This window comes from Capricornis sumatraensis, chromosome 20, assembly GCF_032405125.1.
Source record: "Capricornis sumatraensis isolate serow.1 chromosome 20, serow.2, whole genome shotgun sequence".
Taxonomy (NCBI): Eukaryota; Metazoa; Chordata; class Mammalia; order Artiodactyla; family Bovidae; genus Capricornis; species Capricornis sumatraensis.
The window spans coordinates 20,053,264-20,072,635 of NC_091088.1; the positions used below are offsets into that span (position 1 = coordinate 20,053,264).

The 19,372-nt window shown below is 54.9% G+C and overlaps 1 protein-coding gene across 1 annotated transcript in view; it reads left to right on the forward strand.

The window, feature by feature from the left end:
* Nucleotides 1-396: 396 nt before the first annotated feature.
* ACSF3 (acyl-CoA synthetase family member 3) overlaps nt 397-19,372 on the forward strand; it is a 43,782-nt gene continuing 24,806 nt past the window's right edge. Inside the window, exons 1-6 of the mRNA XM_068992723.1 lie at nt 397-438; nt 6,867-7,563; nt 8,655-8,810; nt 11,360-11,514; nt 12,339-12,484; nt 16,059-16,171. Coding sequence (XP_068848824.1) covers nt 6,895-7,563; nt 8,655-8,810; nt 11,360-11,514; nt 12,339-12,484; nt 16,059-16,171 — 1,239 coding nt within the window. The 5' untranslated portion in view covers nt 397-438; nt 6,867-6,894. The remainder of the gene's footprint in view (nt 439-6,866; nt 7,564-8,654; nt 8,811-11,359; nt 11,515-12,338; nt 12,485-16,058; nt 16,172-19,372) is intronic.

The following is a 19,372-nucleotide window of genomic DNA, read 5'->3' on the forward strand; positions in this document are numbered from 1 at the left end:
CCGTCTTCAGCCCCCTGGGGATTCACGACCCCGAGGGTGCAGCGGCCCAGCCCTGGATCGGCCAGCCCCGGGCCGCGGGGCCCGGGGAGGAGGGCGGGAAGCACGCTGGCTCTAACCGTGTGTCTGCAGCCCCATAGAGTGCGTGTTTATTGGTTTGTTACTTAGGAGAAGTCTCACGTTTCGGTCAAGTGGACTTCGTGCCCAGCTCCGCCCCACAGGGAGTTAGCACACCTGCGGCACCTGATACCCAGCCCGCTTTGAGTCCGGGAGTGGGCGCCCACCCCCTGAGGGGAACGTTCGCGCCCGGAACCCTCGCCGCCGTGCCCCGTCGCACCGGGGGAATGCGCTTGGGTGCGGGACGCGCGGTGCGCAGGTACCGCGGTTCCTGTTCCGGTTTTGACCCGGCTAGGAGGAGGTGCGCGATCCCGGCCTGCGGAGGTAGAGCCCGCCCCCTCACCCCTCACCCTTCACCCCTCTCACCCCGCCCACCGCGTCCCGTCCCGTCCCACCGCTCCCCCTCCCACGCAAGGGCTGCGTCACGTGGGGACCCTGCCTGGCCTTCTCGGCTCTGAGGCGACGTCCAGGCCCCTAGGATGTGGGAGGGAGTCGACTTCAAGTTCAGCCAGGGTTGGAGGGGAATTTGCTCTGTTGTGACGGAAGTAGATCCATTTCCTTCCTCGTTGGCCGCTGGAATCCTCCTCGAAGCATCCCCATACAGTCTTTTACACTAAAGAGGAGGTGGTAGTGAGGGGTACTCTGAAGGATGATTAGGAGTTTACCGAAAAGGGGAAGGATGACAACGCAGAGGTGGGAAGAGGAATCACGTGTTGGGAAGTCTAGGTTTCCAGCCCGGGGAGCGGCGATGTTTGTCTGGAGGCCTAGGCAGGGACATTTGGGGGTAGGGGCCACCGGTGCTGAGCCCAGGAGCACACAGGTCCACAATGGGCTTCCGAGGGCCCCTGGCGGTTCTGATGTGAAACGTGACAGACCAGCAAGTCTAGCGACCTTTCCTCAGCCCCTGCTGGGGCTGGGCAGCATGCAGAAGATCCACTCTTCAAAGCAGACAAATTAAATCACGGGCTAGGGGTCATAAGCTTCTTCGCTCCAGCTGGCATCTTTAAAATGGTATTTTATGTCCAAATATGGATATTGGTTTAAGCATTTATTTTCTTCCTTTTTTTTTTTTTTAATACAGTGTGAATGTCTGTTACTTAAAAATGTAACTTTGAAAACAGCTCCCAAACCGCAGGTGGCGTGCTGAAACAAGTGTTCCACCCCAGAGGGAGAGTGTGGTCCCCTCTCCTGCCCCACACCTCCACCCAGGCCTCAAGACAGCAGGAAGGAGGATGAGGGGGGGAAGGTGGTGCTGACCCATCAGGTGCCATTTTACTCATTTCGAAACCAGCCGCCTTCATTTGAATGCAAGTATCATTCTTATCGAGTAATTTTTGTCACACGGCTCCATGGTGAGCAAGGTGCTGAGCATGGCTGGTCCACTAGCCTCCCCCCTCTGTGGGTTCTCACAGGAACTGAAGGCTCAGACAGGTGAGGAAAACTCAGAAGAACCAGTGAATGTTTCAGTCTGGGTCTGTTTTGACTAAAATCTGTGCTGTCAACCAGCACCCTGGTTAGGACACGACAGATGTTATCATCTTCCAGGTGTCGGGCTTGTGTCCTGAGAGGGCCATGCACCTCAGTGCTCTCACCCAAGAACCTGATGGTCAGAGCACCGGGTGGCCTCTGTTGCGTCTCTGCTGGGCTCCAGCTGCCTGGCAGAATCTGAACACAGGGTGGCCTTCCCAGGAGCAGGTGTCTGGCTCACCACAGTTCAGGTTTCCGTGCTGTTGGCTGGGATCCTTTCCTGTTGCACACCGTGACGGTGGTCTCGTGATGTCGTTGACTGAGACGGAATATTCCTGGCCATGTTGCACGGCAGCATCACTCCAGTCTGTACCACGGTGGGTGAGGGCAGCCGGTGGGTGAGGGCAGCCCATGGCCAAGCGCACCTGTGGTTAGGAGGCAGGGCTCTTCCTGAGGCAGCTGCTCTGTCTGGACCTGGACCTGCTCAGGACACAGTCCTCTGCCCTGACCTGGTGCTTTTTGCTGCTCCCCATGAGGTTGGACATGTCTGTGACCATGGACGGAAGAGCCTGGCTTGCTATAGTCCATGGGGTCGCAAGAGTCGGGCACGACTTAGCAACTAAACCACCACTATGACCTTGGAGGTTTTAGCTCTATTGAACGACTGGAAGATGAGTGGCTTCAGGAGCACATGAAGCTGTTCTGAAGGGGTGACCCCTGTCCCCACACATTTGGCCGGAGAATAAGTTAGTGCAGCCTCTCTGGAGGCCACTTGGGCCGTATTTACAGTAAAAGTCACTGTTGTTGTGAGGCTCAAGGGTGAGTAGGAGGGGTCCTTCTCAGCCTCTGCTTCACAAACACCCCTGGGTGAGCACAGCTAAACGTTCCCCCAGCTTTCTTCCCTGCAGGCTGATGTGACAGGCTCCCTGTCTCCCCAGCTCCAGCCACCTGCCCCACTGTGCCACAGAACACCCATCTCCGCACGGAGCCAGCTGATCTCGCCACCTCCGAGCCCTGGGACACTGGGGTCAGGTCACTGCTGCTGGATACTGCCTGGCGGTGCTCTGAGCGCCAGTGTAGCAGGTCTTCCAACTGACTTGATAACTGACTTCTTCATTCTCCATGTGAGACTTCTGTGAACTGCTAGCCTTAATTAAGAGAAGGCCGTTGTCTCATTTTTATTTGCTTCTGTCATTTTGAGAAATTAAAAGAGTTATTGACAATTACAAACACCCTGTAGATACACCATCCAGAACACAATTTTAATATTTTCCTGTTTCTTTTATGTATCAAAATGTTTGTGCTGGGGTTGAAATAGCTCCATTTTAAAATATAAGCATCATTTACTAAATTTTTATTTTCTTTGGCTCCAAAATCACTGCAGATGGTGACTGCAGCCATGAAATTAAAAGATGCTTGCTCCTTGGAAGAAAAGCTATGACCAACCTAGACAGTGTATTAAAAAGCAGAGACATTACTTTGCCATCAAAGGTGTGTATAGTCAAAGCTATGGTTTTTCCAGTAGTCACGTATAAATGTGAGAGTTGGACCATAAAGAAGGCTGAGCGCTGAAGAATTGATGCTTTTGAACTGTGGCATTGGAGAAGACTCTTGAGAGTCCCTTGGACAGCAAGGAGATCCAACCAGTCCATCCTAAGGGAAATCAGTCCTGAATATTCACGGGAAGGACTAAAGCTGAAGCTCCAATACTTTGGCCACCTGGTGCGAAGAGCCGAAGCCCCTGATGCTGGGAAAGATTGAAGGCAGGAGGAGAAGGGGGTGACAGAGGACAAGATGGCTGGATGGCATCACCAACTTGATGGACATGAGGTTGAGCAAGCTCCAGGAGATGGTGCAGGACAGAGAAGCCTGGAGTGTTGCAGTTCATGGGGTCACAAAGAGTTGGACACAACTGAGAGACTGACCAACAGGTAGACTTTTAAAATCTGATCACAAAAGTCATACATGCTCATTGCATAAAAACTGCAGAGAGTGGAGAAGCACGAAGAAGAAAACAAAAGCCACCTGCCACCTGGAGGCTCACCTTCCCGTCCCTGGGTGGGATGTCCCTCCCCTGGGCCTCACTGAGGGGGCTTGTGTGGTCAGGCTGTGGCCCAGCCCCACACACACGTGTGTGCCCTGCTCCCCTCAGATCTTCCGGATCACCCAGGTCAGCCCTAGTTTTTCAGTATCAGAAATAATGCTGCAGTGAAGACCCATGGTGAACCTTCACATACATCGCTGATTATTTCCTTAGGACGCATTTGAAAAACAGCCGTAGGAACAGAGGGCTTGCATTTCCTATTTTTGTGTTTCATCTTGAAGGGACTATTGAATGTCCACTGGGATTGCTGAGCCGAGGCCCCAGGCCTCACTAGGCTGGGGGCGCCGGCCAGTTAATGTGGTATCTCTTGGGGCAGCTCGCAGCATGGTCTTGACCTTCCTCGCCCAAGGCCTTTCTCACCACTCACGGTGTCGCAGAGTGGTCAGGGCCTGCGGGCAGCCGGGCCTGGGTCTGGGAGCGGCTTTTTCTGCTCCTCTTTGGCCCTGGGCAGGTGGCTTCACCTCTCTGTCTTCCTTGGAGACAGTGCTCTGGCTGCTGGCTCACTGCATCCGTTTCCGCCTGCCCCATGTGCAGTCAGAGGTCAGCTAGCCCTCCTGCCCTGGCTGGGGTGGGGGGGTGGGCAGGGAAAGTGGGGTTCAGCCCTCTTTTTTCCAGTTCAAGTCCTAGAAGCCCAGCTTTTCGCTGGGGTGGTGCAGCCCGATTCCCCAGAGGGAGCAGGCAGGCGGCTCGCCCCTCGGCCCCTTGTGGTGATAGAGGAAGGCCGCTCCAGTGGTCTCGCTGGCAGCAGTGTGACACTGCCTGTGCCGCCCTGTGGGGCCTGGTAGGTAGATGGGTGGGAGCAGCAACCACTCCTGGCCGCCCATCTGTCTGCTCCTCTGCACCTCAGAAAATGCTGCCGCTTCAGCAGGCATCCCTAAGCATCTCTCTTGCATTGTCACCACCAAAAGTCAGGCCTCGGGCCATAACCCAGAAACAGGCCGTACGTTTTCTGTTTACGGTTTCCCTTTGTTTTCGTTTCTCTGCCCTTAAAGCAAATAGAGAAGGATTTGCTAGAAGTGAGAAGGGGAAGCACTGAACCCCTGCTTTGCTTTTCAGTGGCTCACTTTCTCTCTGAATCTGTCACATCCCACATGTTCGTCACATTTCTTGTTTTCTCTGGTCCAGCCGAGCTGTTTTCTTAGAACTTGTCATGTTTCTTTATGGTAACAAAAATCCAGAGGTGTGAACGGCTATGAGTCCACCTCTGAACCCTGCATAGAGGGTAAGCCATAAGACACTCCGGCTTTTGGTCGCTGCCTCTGAAAGGGGCGTGGGCCACGTGCCCTGGAGGGGCTATGGTGATGGAGGCCTGGAGCCTTCCGGAGCAGCTGCTGGCTGGGCAGGCGTCTCCCCCGTTCCAGGCTTCTGCCTGCTGGGCCTGGAGGCTGGCAGACCTTGTGTCAGGAGCCCCTGCTGTGGGGAGCAGGTGGCCGGCAGGCTGCACAGGGAGGGGCTCAGGCCAGGCCTTTACTGCTGGGGGCTGTGTTTGTTTTGTTAGGTAATTATAAAGTGCTGTGTGTAATCTTGTTTTAAATGAAAAAACAGAGGGCAAAACTGTTTGGTACGTACACCAAACACAACACATTCTCTTTCTCCTGGAGCACGTTAGTGACAGAGACAGTGAGGCTTGTCAGGAACGGGATGCCTGAATCCAGGGCAGGGTGTGGGGGCTGGGGTGGGGGCACGCCACCGAGCCGTGGGTGAGGGGCCACCTGCTCATTTTAGCCTCTGACATTCAGAAGAGCCCTTTGGGGTCCCTGCACCTGTCCTCTGTCCCTCAAACACAGAGAGATGCTTCCCCCCACAGTGCAGCCAGGATCAGGCCATTTCCTTGTGCTCTCATGGACGAGGAGGACATGGGGTGTGGCATGGTGGCTGATGGGGAACGATGGCTGGGGGTGAAAGGCTGTGGCTGGCTCTGGGCTCTGATTTAGGAACAGGCCGACTTGGAATTTTCTCATGGGTGAGATAGGGTTACCAAAGGTTGCCCTATTTCTTGAACAAGGCAGTTGAAGATGAAAACACATCATGATATATAAAGTGTAGTATTGCTGTCAAATAACACTTGTTAAAAATCCTCTAAGAGAACTTCCCTCGTGGTCCTGTGGCTAAGACTCCGCTCCCAGTGTCGGAGGCCTGGGTTCAACCCCTGATCAGGGAATTAGATCCTACATGCTGCAACTAACACCCACTGCAGCCAATTAAATATTTTTTAAAATCCTTTGGGAACAACTCAGAAAGCTGGTCTACCCATCATCTCCTGGTCAGGGATGCTGCTCTGGCCAAGAGCACCGAGGTGGAAGAGGTGGGCCTTGAGACAGGGCAGGCAGTGGTCTGTGGACCTTGCAGGCTGCCCTATTGCTGGGAGGGAACCATCTTCAGTGGTACTGGGTGGCAGGTGGGTTCCTGACTGCTCCAGTTGTGGGGAGGTGTGGAGAGGGTGTGCCCAGGTCCCTGACCACCCAGGGTGGGTGGGGTCCTAGGGCAGGGCACAGAGTCGGGCTAGCCCTCCCCCAGGCTTTGTCCTCTGAAGCAGTCTAAAGAATTCCAGGTGCGTGTGGCGGGTCACAGCCCTCCTCCTGGCTGTGTTGGTCATTGTTTTGTTATCAGGTTGTGGGGGAGAAGGAGGGAGTTCTCTTCTAGCTTAAAGAACAGATGCACAGACTGTTGAGTGTGCTGCCTCTGAGGGTCTGCTCTGCTTTAGACAAGTTCCTGGGTGACCTCAGCGGGGTGAGTGTCCGGAGCAGAAGTGAGCCCTGTGTCTGTATCCGGCTCGCTGGAGCCTCCAGGCCCCTGCTGAGGGCGAGGGAGCACCGTTTGGGGGCTGGGGTGGGGGTTAAGGCACCAACCCCACACAGCTAGAAATCCAAGTAACCTCACAGTCAGCCCTCCTGTGCATCCTCAGTCTCCATGTTCATGTCGTGGAAGGACGTAAGTAGCTCTGTTTCTCCTTGACTTACCTAGTTTAGTTCATTGTTTTAGAATCTTGTATGTTTTTAAAATCCTTAACATAATGAGATTAAATTAAAAGCCATTTAAGTTCCAAAGGCATGCATCGAGAGGGCGTTAGTGTTTCCTGTCTTGGGATGACCCCCGACTGGAGGTGAGGCCGCCTCTCCTGGCCACCATGGGAGTCAGGCCAGGGCAGGCTGTGACCTCAGTGCCCTGTTTTCCCTCCCAGGTACCGCCAGCTGGCGTCTGCTGCCGCGATGCCATTGCCACACGTGGGGATGGCCCTCCGGCGCCTGGCCTGGGCCATGGCTTCCTGCCGGCTGGCCCCCTGGACATGTAGAGCGAGTGGCCTCCTGCACACGGCCCCGGCCGCATGCTCGGACTGCAGTGCCCTGGTCTTCAGCCGCGCCCCAGCCTTCGGGGACAGGCTCGCCCTCGTCGACCAGCACGGCCACCACACGTACAAGGACCTCTATTCACGCAGCCTCCGCCTGTCCCGGGAGATCTGCCAGCTCCGCGCTCGTGCTGATGGGGACCTCCGGGAGGAGCGGGTCTCTCTCCTGTGCTCCAACGATGTCTCCTTCGTGGTGGCGCAGTGGGCCGCGTGGATGAGCGGCGGCGTGGCCGTCCCCCTCTACAAGAAGCACCCCCGGGCCCAGCTGGAGTACTTCATCCAGGACTCGCGCAGCTCCGTGGTCCTTGCCAGCCCGGAGCACGTGGAGCTCCTAAGCCCAGTGGCCCAGAAGCTCGGAGTTCCGCTCCTGCCTCTCCCGCCCACAGTCTACCATGGGGTGGCCGAGGACCCAGAAGAGGGCCTGGTGCCGGAGCGGGACTGGAGAGACCGGGGCGCCATGATCATCTACACCAGTGGGACCACGGGGAGGCCCAAGGGCGTCCTGAGCACCCACGACAACATCAGGGCTGTGGTGAGTGACCGGGCCGCCACCTTGGAGGGGTGAGCTGGGTCCCTGCGGTCAGTCCCTGCAACAGCCATGCCCAGACAAGTGCCTTCCTGGTGGCCTTCTCTTCACAGGCCCGTGACAGCTCTCACCATCACCCCCACCCTGCTGGAAGCACCCAGAGATGTAGGGCCAGGGCCGTGGGACCACCAGCCCCACTGGCCATGTAGGGGCGCTGTGCCAAGGTGCCAGGGTTATGGGCCCCCCAGGCTCCTCCAGCACAAGATGGGCCACTGTACATGGGGGAAGGTTTTCAAAGAAACCAGCTGCGAGTGAGTACCAGGATGTTGCCCTCAGCACCTTGAAGCGTGGCTTCTTTGGGAAGCAAGAGAGCAGGAGGTGCGTGCCACGGCTCAGGTATTACTCTGCATACTTAGTTACTGTCTTTGTAAAGCTCCGCAGCTGCTTTATTCATCTGTAGTTTATACTCTTCTTGCTTCCAAAAAGTATGTGCGTGTACAGCAGGAGTGGGAAATAGAAGCTCAGATCCACCAGAGGGAGGCCAGAGATCTGGCTAATTCAGTCCATAAGTCAGCGTGAACCGAGTTGGGCTGGCTGCAGGCCAAGCGAGATTACAGACTGTCCCTGTCTCCCAGGAGAGGCCATCTCTGGGCCAGTATTTCTGGGGGGTGGCAGTCACCGCAGCATGCACAAGTATGGGCTCGGCAGTGACTCACGAGTTTTTGGTGGAACTAGGGAGAAAGAGGTGCTGGAATCAGCAGGGTCAGACTGGCAGCTGGATTCAAGCCTGGGCTTGAATCTACAGGAAGCACTTGTAGATTATCTGACCGCCTTGGGGGAGAGCTGCCCAGAGTCTGCAGAGGTCTTGGGACTCCAAATCTAAGGTCCTTTTAAACTGGCTGAAACCCCTGACTGCATGCAGCCCTGCTCTCCAACAGAAGGGTTGGTGGCTGGACAGACAGCCCCAGGTCAGACGCCAGGCCATTTCGTTATCAGCTCCCCGGGATGTGCCAAGGGCGGGCCAGCGGGTCTCCCTCTCCCCACCTTGGCTAGGGAGGCCAGCCCTCCTGCCCTGAGGCTGTGCTGTCGTCCTGCAGGTGACGGGGCTGGTCCACAAGTGGGCCTGGACAAAGGACGACGTGATCCTCCACGTCCTCCCGCTGCACCACGTCCATGGCGTGGTCAACAAGCTGCTGTGCCCACTCTGGGTAGGGGCCACCTGTGTGATGCTGCCCGAGTTCAGTGCTCAGTTGGTAAGTTGGGGATGAGCTCTCAGTGTTGCCGGCTGAGCCCCTATGGGCCCAGCACCTCCTGGGTGGGGTGCAGGCACCCAACGGGGAGTTTCCTGTTGCTGCTGGAGCCAGGGATCCCGAGTCAGAGCTTCAGGCAGCACAAGTTATTCTGTCAGTTCTGGAAGTCCAAGTCCAGAAGGGTCTCACAGAGCTGGGGTCCAGGTGTCTCGGGCCTGATTCTGTCTAGAGGCCCCAGCAGGGTCTGCTCCTGCTTCTCCCAGATCGTGGAGGCACCTGCATCACGCTAGCCTCTGCTTCTGTGTCCTCGTGGCCGCCGTCCCTTCTGTGGTCAGAGCTCCCACTGCCTCCCTCCCGTAAGAACCATGTAATTGCATCGGGCCCACCCAGCGTCTGGTCTGGTGGAGTACGTCCCCGTGGTGTCGTCTAGTGTGTCTCGCTGTCCCTTCTACTTCTAGAGATGTGATGCCAAACTGTTTCCCAGAGTGGCGGTAGTGTTCACGTTCTCACCAACAGTGCGTGAGGACTCCAGCTCCCCCCATTCTCACCAGCATTCGTTATCTCACTGTGGTTTAAGTTTGCATTTCCCTGATTACTGAGGATAGTGAGCATTTTTTCATGGTCTTATTGGCATCTGTGTTTCTTTGGTGAACTGTCTATTCAGATGTTTTGTCCATTTTAAAGTCAGGTTGTTTGACTTCTTAAGTTTGTTTATTCTGGATGCTGGTTCCTCATCACATAGATGGTTTTGCAGGTATTTTCTCCCATTTTGGCTTGTCTTCTCATTTTCTTAATGACATCTTTTGCAGCACACATGCTTTTAATTTTTTTGATGAAATCCATTTTATCCATTTTTTTCATTTCTTAGATCATGTTTTTGCTGCCATACCTAAGAAATCTTCGCCTAACCAAAAGTCATGAAGATTTTCTCCTACGTTTTTTCCTTGAAGTTTTATGGTTTTAGCTGATACGTTTAGGTCTCTGACTCACTTTGGGTTAATTCTTAGGTATGGTGAGAAATGGGTCTAGAATTCCTCTTTTTGGATGTGGATATTCAGTTGTCTCTGCACTGTTGGTCGGAAAGATTGTCCTGCTGGAGTGATCTGGTGCCCCTGTCACAGATCAGTTGGCCGTCATCGTATCGATTGTTTCTGGAATCTCGTCTGCTCCAATGGTCTGTGTATCTGACCTTAAACCAGCGTCGCATGCTGTTGAATGTAGCGCTCTGGAGTCAGTTTGGGGGCATTCTTCACTTTCTTCCCTCCTTTCCACATTTGTTTTGACTCCTCCGAGTCCTCTACCTTTCTCTGTAAATTGTAGGGTCAGCCTGTTGATTTCTGCAAATCAGAGTGTGCTGGGGTTTGGGGAGAACTGCTGTCTTAGCAACACTGGGTCTTCCCATCCGTGGACATGGATGCATCTCTACTGACCGAGCACACTGTCTCTCCTGACGTGTCATGCTGTGTCATCTCGTCCTACACATGGTGACACTCTTCTTTTTCCTCTTCTCTCCTGTATGTATTTCTGTTTGGATCATTTCCATTGACTTGTGCCTGACTTCTGTCTTTTCTCTGCTGCGTCTAGTCTGTTAGTGTTTGCAGTGAATTCCTAGTTTCGCATAATGTACTTTCCAGCTTATAATGGTTCTCTTGTATTCCTACTTCTCTGATGCAATCCTTGATCATCCCCCAATTCATTCCTCTTCTCCAAATTTCTTAACCTATTTAATAATTTCTACTCCTTGCCATAATTTCAACATGTGTATTCTGAGGGTCTGCTCATGTTGACTTTTCTTCTTTTCATACAGGCTTTATAAAGGGGTGAGGTTGTCTGTAAAAGAACGATACAGTTCTCTTCCTACAGAGGCACACCTTTCCTGTGGAGTAGCTCGGGTGAGGAGCTAGCTACTAGCGTCTGATTAGGAGCCGGGGTAGGGGCTGCCTGTGGGAGCGGCTGTCTGTGTAGGGTGTGCTGAACCCCTGTCCCACCCTGACCGGGTGCTGGCGCAGTGGCTCCATGGGAATGAGGGTGAGCACACACGAGCACTTTGCCAGTGTGAGCTGAAAAACTTGAAGCATCTCTATATTAAGACAAGAAACATCTGTCAAAGAGAGTAAAATACAAAATTGACGTGACTTCTTCGGATACAACAGTACCACCCTCTGCCCCCATCCTGCGTGGTCTGTGCTGCACTCCAGCCTGCATGGCCCCTTGCCCAGCTGCGTCCACGCTCGTCTGCATGGCTGGAAAAGTCTGAGGTGCCACCTCTTGCCTGATGGTGGATCTGAGGCCAATCCCTGAGCCAGGACCCATCCCCTGCCCACCCCCACCCCCCATCCTCTTCCACCTCAGACCAGATGCCAGGGTCCGCTGCACAGTGACTCCACAAGGGCCAGGAGCTTCTGTCACCCTGTGAAAGTGAGACCCTCTGGCACTTGAGAAAAGGGGGTCCTCTGTTAAGAGCACTATTCCTGGAACTGAAGGCCCACACACCTGTCTGTGCAGGTGTGTCTTCTAGTCTTTTTGCTGTCTGCGTCCTTTTCTCTTCTTAGGTTTGGGAGAAGTTCTTAAGTTCGGAAGCTCCCCGGATTAATGTATTTATGGCAGTGCCTACCATCTACAGCAAGTTGATGGATTATTATGACAAGCATTTTACCCAGCCTCATGTCCAGGATTTCGTGCGTGCAGTTTGTGAAGAAAAAATCAGGTCAGTGAATATAGTCCACCTTCCCATCTGGAAAGTCCTAAAGATCAATAAATGTAACTCACTTTTAGTGAGTCAGTTCTACTAAGTTTTAGGAAGCACTGTGTTCTTTGTACTTTAAAATGTGTCTCTACGTCTCTCTCAACACACCTGTATTCCCAGCACAGCTGCCTGGGTTCTGCATCCGTGTCTTTGTTCTGTCTCTGGGTCCCTCTGTCCGTCTATCTCTGTCTGCCCACCCGTCTTCCAGTGGAGCCTGAAGGATGAGGGTGAGAATGTCCTATCTGAGCCCACATCTGCAGGCTCTCAGCAGCCTCCCAACCCCCCCCACAGATACCCTTCCTAACAGACATGCTAGCTCTTCGGCCCCATCTGTGGCACGTTTGGTCTCCATGTTGCCACCAGTCTGCAGACCACGGCTCCTCTCCGTTTGTAGTTGCTCGGTTCACCTGGGAGTGCAGGTACGGAAGTGACTAGTTTGGCAGGTCTTTACAGGTCTGATGACACGTGCACCGAGAGCCCGGACAGCCGTGAACTTCACACCCTCTGTGTATCTGATTCCTGGTTCTTACAAGGAGCTCAGGAAGGGTTTCCTGGAGAGAGTTCCCGACTGCCCGAGATGAATATCTGATCTGGGCCTTCTGCTCCCATTTAACCGGTCTCTGCTCCTCTTCTGTAAGATGCTTGGTGGAACTGGTGCCCTCTGTGAGGGTGCCACCCTCCCACGAGGCACTGCTTTGGGGCCCCCAGGACAAGGATGGCATGCACTGTGCTGAAGCAGCTGTATGCTCCTGAGAGACTGAGATGCCTGTGGTTGTGCTGGGCAGGTTGATGGTCTCAGGCTCTGCTGCGCTGCCCCTGCCAGTGCTGGAGAAATGGAAGGGCATCACCGGCCACACTCTGCTGGAGAGGTACGGGATGACGGAGATTGGCATGGCCCTGTCCAACCCCCTGACTGCGGCTCGCCTGCCAGGTATGAGCAGCACCCGCCATCTGTGTCCTCCCTCTGCTCTGGGTCCTTGGGTGGACCAGTCTACAGGCGATGGTGCCCTGCTGGGTTAGGGGAGCCTTCCCAGGTGACCCTGGATTCCACGTGGCCCGGAAGCCATGTGCTTGGTAGAGCACCCCCAGGCTGAGTGCTGCGTCCTCCAGACCAGGTCACCTGTGGCCCAGAGCCTCCCATCCAGGTGCCCTGAGCCACACAAGGGCAATGGCAACAGAGGAGATGGTGGGTGTGGGGGGCAAGGGAGGAAGGGCCCCCACCTGTGCTTGGTGACCTGCGTGCCTCTGGATGGCCTGCTGCTCTGGGAGGCCTCCTGCCCTTTGGTCTTCCTGTCCCTCCTTCTCTAGGGCATTCCACACAAACAGCCTTCAGATCTCGGATCCCTGAGAGGGAACCTTAGGGCAGAGTCCGAAGCCTGAGACGTGAGCCTGTTCTGTTCTGGGCTCTTTTCCAGCCCTCGTGGCCTGTCTCCTCCAATTTGTCCAAAACACAGGAGTCTCAGAAATAAATCTAAGGTGATTCTGTGCCTGTACTTCTGTCTGTCCATTCACTTGTCTTACATGGACAGTAAAAGGCACCCTTCTTGGGGGGTGGTCTGTGAGTTCTCAGTATGTCCACCATCACTGTCAGGTAGACGACTCTGAGTCACCTCAAGAGCCTCCCCACTTTGTGGTCAGCACCTCCCCCCTGACCAGCGAGCAGGTCCCTGGTTGCACTCCCTGTAGCTGTGCATCTCCTGGACCGTCACACAGACTCAGCCTCTGGACCTGCCTTTGGGGTCTGTCTTCTCTCACATGGTAGGACGAGTCTGAGACACAGCCTGTGCCAAGCATCATCTATGGTGTTCATGGGCTGCCTTTTGCTAACCTGTCCACCACCGATGGATACTGGATTGTGTCCAGTCTTGGACAGTTACTAGTCAAGCTGTTGTGAAGGTTTGTGTGCAGGCTGCTGTGTGAACATGTCCTTACATCTTATGGGCAGATGCCTCAGAATGCAACTGCTAGGTCACAAGGTGGGTGTGAACTGTGCACAGAACAGTCCCGAAGCAGAGTTGATCTTACCCCCGACAGATGAGGACCCTGAGGCTTGAGCAGGTGTTCATGCTCTGTTGCCACCAAAGACAGCCGGGTCTGGGGTAAGAGAGGGGCCAAGAGGTGGGCAGGGACTCTCCGGTCAAGACCAAGAGCAAGCTCAGGCTGGGAGCTGGGACCAGGGCCAGGATAGGATTCAGCAGCACAGGGCCACTCGGGTGTCTGCAGGAAGGTGTGGGGCACGCTTGGGGTAGAGGCAAAGGCCAGGGACAGAGGGACCTGCGCCAGCACCCTCCTCGGGTGAGGCCCCGGGGGTGACCTGGACGCACTGACGGGAGGCTGCCAGCACTTACTGGGCCCGGCCAAACAGGCACCCCAGGACCCAGTGCAGCACGGCCTCCAGCCCCAGAAGCCAGGAGGGGACATAAGACAAAGTTACCCGGACACAGCTAACACCCATTTTAAAGAGAAGCAGAAGGATGGAGTGACCCTGACCACACCCAGCATGCTCCTTGGTGGACACGACCATGCAGTGTGGGACGGGCTACGTCACAAGGCAAAGAACAGGGCTACGCCTCCATGTTGTGGGAGGGGCTGCATCCCCGCTCTGTGGGAGGGGTGGTCACACCGTGTGGGAGGGGTCACGCCCCTCTCTGTGGGCGGGGCTGTGTCAGGCAGTGCGGGAGAGGTCACGTTCCATGTTGTGGGAGGGGCCGTGTCCAAACAGTGTGGGAGGAGTCACATCCCATAGGATGAGAGGGGTTGTATCACGCACTGTGGGCGGGGCCACGTCCGTGCAGCGTGGGAGGGCTTTGTCACACAGAATGGAAGGGGCTGCGTCACACACTGGGCAGGCCGGTCATGTTCACGGCATGTGGGAGGGGACACATCAACATCGTGTGGGACAGGTTTCTTTCTGGGCTGACAGAAAGTTCTGGAACTAGATAGGGGTGCTGCTTGCACAACGTGGTGAATGTGCTAAGTGCCACTAGTTCTATGCCTTATACTAAATAACTGCATCATATATAGATTTTGCTTCAGTTTTAAAACCTTTGGGAGCAAAAGAGGAGGAGGCCCCTAAAACCTTAAAAGACAGGCGGAAATGAACAAGACGTCACCATCTAGCAAACTGAGACCCGGTCACAGACTCTCCCAAGAGTGTGGATCCCAGAATACTGAGCAGCTCGTGGAGTTTGCCTACTGGGTTTCCTGGGGGTTTTTCAGTTCAGTTCAATCACTCAATCGTGTCCGACTATTTGCGACCCCATGGACTGCAGCACGCCAGGCCTCCCTGTCCATCACCAACTCCTGGAGTCCACCCAAACCCGTGTCCATTGAGTCAGTAATGCCATCCAACCTCATCCTCTATCGTCCCCTTCTCCTCCCGCCTTCAATCTTTCCCAGGATCAGGTCTTGGCATCAGGTGGCCAAAGTATTGGAGTTTCATCTTCAACATCAGTCCTTCCAATGAACACCCAGGACTGATCTCATTTAGGATGGACTGGTTGGATCTCCTTGCAGTCCAAGGGAGTCTCAAGAGTCTTCTCCAACACCACAGTTCAAAAGCATCAGTTCTCCTGCGCTCAGCTTTCTTTATAGTCCAACTCTCACATCCATACATGACCACTGGAAAAACCATAGCCTTGACTAGATGGACCTTTGTTGACAAAGTAATGTCTCTGCTTTTCAATATGCTGTCTAGGTTGGTCATAACTTTCCTTCCAAGGAGTAAGCATCTTTTAATTTCAGGGCTGCAATTACCATCTGCAATGATTTTGGAGCCCAGAAAAATAGTCTGACACTGTTTCCACTGATTCCCCATCTATTTGCCGTGACGTGGGTTTTTATCCTGTGACAAATGTTAAAATAAAGGGCCTGAAACCTTGAAGTGAAGGCTCAGACACCAGGCCTCTGGCCCTGGAGGCTCTGTCCTGCCTCAGTTGTTCATTACAGTGTCGCGGCCACCACCTGCCCTCACTTTTGCAAGTTCAAAAGTTGATTGTAACTATGTGGAGGAATGCACTGAGCAAACTACAGGGATCTAATAAGTGAGCCAGGATGCTAGCTGCATCACTCCTGCTGTGAGGATGCCCACTGCCCCCGCCCCACACCTGTTCCACTCTTGCCCTTCACCAGAGACAAATTACAGTCACCTAGGCCCTGACTACCCAGACAGGTGCTCAGTGAGGCAGACGTGCCCTGCATCCAGCTCTGGGTGCTGGGTGACCACCAAGGTGACCTGAAGACCTCCTGGGGCATTTGGAGCCCCAGCTGCTGCTCTGTGGTTCTACCTAAGGCTCTGCTCTTGGCTGCTGGTGCTTTGCCCCTCGGTGTGCACCTGACCCTAGGTGGGATCCTCCTGTCTGTGCACGAGACGGTCCGCGGGTCTCCCCCCACCCCACCCCAGTGTGCCCGCATGACGTCAGGCAGCTCCCAGCACCTCCGCATGCGGGCACTCTCCAGAATCCTACTGACCACCTCTGTTACTTGTGCCTTCCCGCCCCTTGCAGGCTCTGTGGGGACCCCACTGCCCAGCGTCGAGGTGCGCATTGTGTCAGAAAACCCACAGAAGGACGGCTCCCCCTACATTATCCATGCAGAGGGAAATGAGGAGGACACCAAGGTGAGTCTATTCGCACTGGTGGCACGTGGGCATTGCACGGCCATTACCACCCAGCAGGCCAGTGGCAGAGGCAAAGTCCCTGCTGCGCGGGGCAGCTCCTGGACCACAGCAGTGCTGATGGGCCTTGACTCCGGGCACTGCTGGTGTTTAGGGCGCTGCCCGCCATGCGGACAGTGCAGAGCAGAGTGAAGCCAGGTTTCTCCCCAGCTCCTTCCTCTGAGCCATGTTGAGGGGGGTCAGGAGGACCTCAGCTAGGACAGCCTGAGTTGATGGTGAGACTGGCCCCCCAGCCTAACAGTCACCCCTTTGGAAAAAATTCATTGGAAACGGAGATTCCTGCTTGGGAAGCCACTGTCTGCTGTCTGTGTTGTTCTAAGATCCAGAGGTGAAGGGAAGCAAGGACTGTGGTCTCGTTTCAGTGAGGACTGTCACAGCCACAGGCCTGCTGGTCACCAGTGATCAGGATCACAGAAGAGGTCGGGATTGGTGGGAAGTGGAATTTTTAAGAGATTGTTTTATGTACAGCAGCTCTTTATACTGTGGACTTCTGTTAAAGCTGAAAGTACCAGGGGTTCCTCATTTCAGCATTTTTTTTCTTCCTGCCCGTACTCTAGCGTCACTCCCCGTGCCCCCCACCCCACCCCTCACCTGTGCCTGGAGGGGCCCAGGCATCCCTGCCCTTGTGGACCTCAATCTCATCATGGGAGATGGCAGCATCCAGGAGATGGTTGTTGAATGTCTGAGATCGAGCACGTGGGGGGAACTTGGGTGGTTTTTACTGTGATTTTATGAAAAATGACATCAATGCCGTGGCCTGGGCATGGGTTGGAAAAAAATTTTCAGGCAAGAGGCAAAATGAGAGGAGAATGGAGTTTATTAGGATGGGAGACAGTGAGCTGAGACCTTTCGTGGGCTAGTAGCCAGTTTTTACAACCTCAAGACAAAGGTCCTGCTGGAAGAGTGGCATTAGGTGATTGGTTAGGGTGCTATAAGGTGGGTATTTTTAGCTAATGTGAGGTCAGGGAGCTGCTGGTTTAGATCCTGGGGGCTCATGGCAATGGTTGCTATGGGACTCGGTTGTTCTGGAGCTGACCTTGGTATAGGACTCCACAATCAAGAAGTATGTGTTCCTTTAATGCAAGAACCTCTCACCTGGGTTGCTTTTGCTGGGCTCGTGCCCTCTCGGCCTCTCCTCCCAGGCGTAGTGGGCCTCTAGACCAGCCTTGTTCACGTCCACAGTGTGTGGGCAGCTTTCAGGGTGGCCTAGAGCTCCCCAGCCCTGGTCATCACTCCCTGACCATGCTCTGCCTGGGCTCTAGTGTCAGCCCAGCTGGTTCAGGGCCGACAGCCACACTTACATCCCAGGATCCTTTTCTGGCTCTTGGCCTGTTCCCTGAGGTCCCCTCTGCCTCCTCATGGACTCCTGCCCACACCCAAGTCACCTGCCCCAGCGTCCAGCCCTCCCTGCAGTATCAGGACAGCTTCCCCCCGCACCCTTCTCCCCGCACCCTGCCTTGGACGCTCAGCCCACCCCCCATTTTTGGTGTTTTTCCAGGGACCCCGCACTGGAGGAGGTCTCCCCAGCAGAGGAACTGTGTGGGTAGCTGGGCCCATAGGCACCAGCAGCACAGACAGCATGGGGGCCCTTGCACCACCCTCCTCCAGGTGCCTGAACACCTTCCTGCAAGATATCTCGAGACCTGCTGGAGAGAAGGCGGGGTGGGGAGCAGGTCCCTTCTCAGTCACAGCCAAGCCTAATGACTTTGTCCCTGTGGGGCGAGCAGCCCGCCCCCTCCGCCAGCTCCTGCTCCAGCCTGTAGGGCCCTCCTGACTGAAACATGCTCAGAATAGGAGGCTCCAAAGCGGCAGCCCGGGCCCTGAGCACCTTGACAGTCAGAGAAGGAAGTGAGTGGCCCACAGAGGTGGGGGCTCCAGGGCCCTGGGGACAGCAGAGGTGAGGAAGCTTGGGACTTGGAACTCTAAGTGGCGTGCTCTGGAGCGTTTCCAGTTCAGTCGAAGGGCCCATGGGAATGCAGCTGTCTGGATGGCTCACCAACAGGTCTTTTGCCCCCTCTGCCACGCATCCCCCCCCATGCTTGTGCTCACGAGAGGGGTGGCAGCGCCCCCATTCCGAGGCTGGGTGGGACTTGGGGTACTTCTCACTGCCCTGCCCCTGTAGGGACCCTGTAGAGAGAATAAAGCGAGTCTCCACGCAGGGGCAAAACCTGCATGGAGCCTACGCCCAGCTTCCCACGCTTAGCGGGACAAAGTGGCCAGGGTGAGGCCCAGAGGCATGGCACCCGGGCTCAGGCCTTGCTGGGGGGAGCTGGACGCAGGTACTGTGCACTGCTGATGGCGGTAGAGGAGGACGCGGGCTCCCAGGTGCGCACCTGGTCTGAACACGTTGCTGAAAAGTACTGGTTATGTCCTGACCCGGGACTTGCAGCAAAACCCTCCAGCTCTCATCTGATGGCTGCCCGCACTCCACACAGTCCAGACAGGAGGGACTGTAATGTTCGGAAGTCAGGGGGCCTACTGGTGTTGTGGTTCAGGGGTTTTGTTAATACCTAATTGAAAATCACTTCAAACTTACAGGAAAGTTGCAAAAATACTTGAGTCAGGAAAGCCCGCTGGCCTGTGCCCAGTGCACCTGTCCTTCCCCACGCATGCGGGCTCACCCTCCTGACGGTGGGCCCAGGTGGGCGTCCACTCCTGCCGGTCCTTGGCTCACTGCCTGCAGACCCCACCACCCCACCTCTGTGCAGTGACACCACGTGGCGACTTCCTCCCCTGCAGGCTCATCAGGGGTCTTATTTTTTTCCATATGGAAATCCAGTTGTTCATATGCCATTTGCTGAGAAGACTACTCTTTCTTGTTTGTAAAGTATATACCTGTGGATCACAATAAACTGTGGAAAATTCTGAAAGAGATGGGAATACCAGACCACCTGCCTGCCTCTTGAGAAAACTATATGCAGGTCAGGAAGCAACAGTTAAAACTGGACATGGAACAACAGACTGGTTCCAAATAGGAAAAGGAGTACGTCAAGGCTGTGTATTGTCACCCTGCCTATTTAACTTATATGCAGAGTACATCCTGAGAAATGCTGGGCTGGAAGAAGCACAAGCTGGAATCAAGATTGCCAGGAGAAATATCAATCACCTCAGATATGCAGATGACACCACCCTTATGGCAGAAAG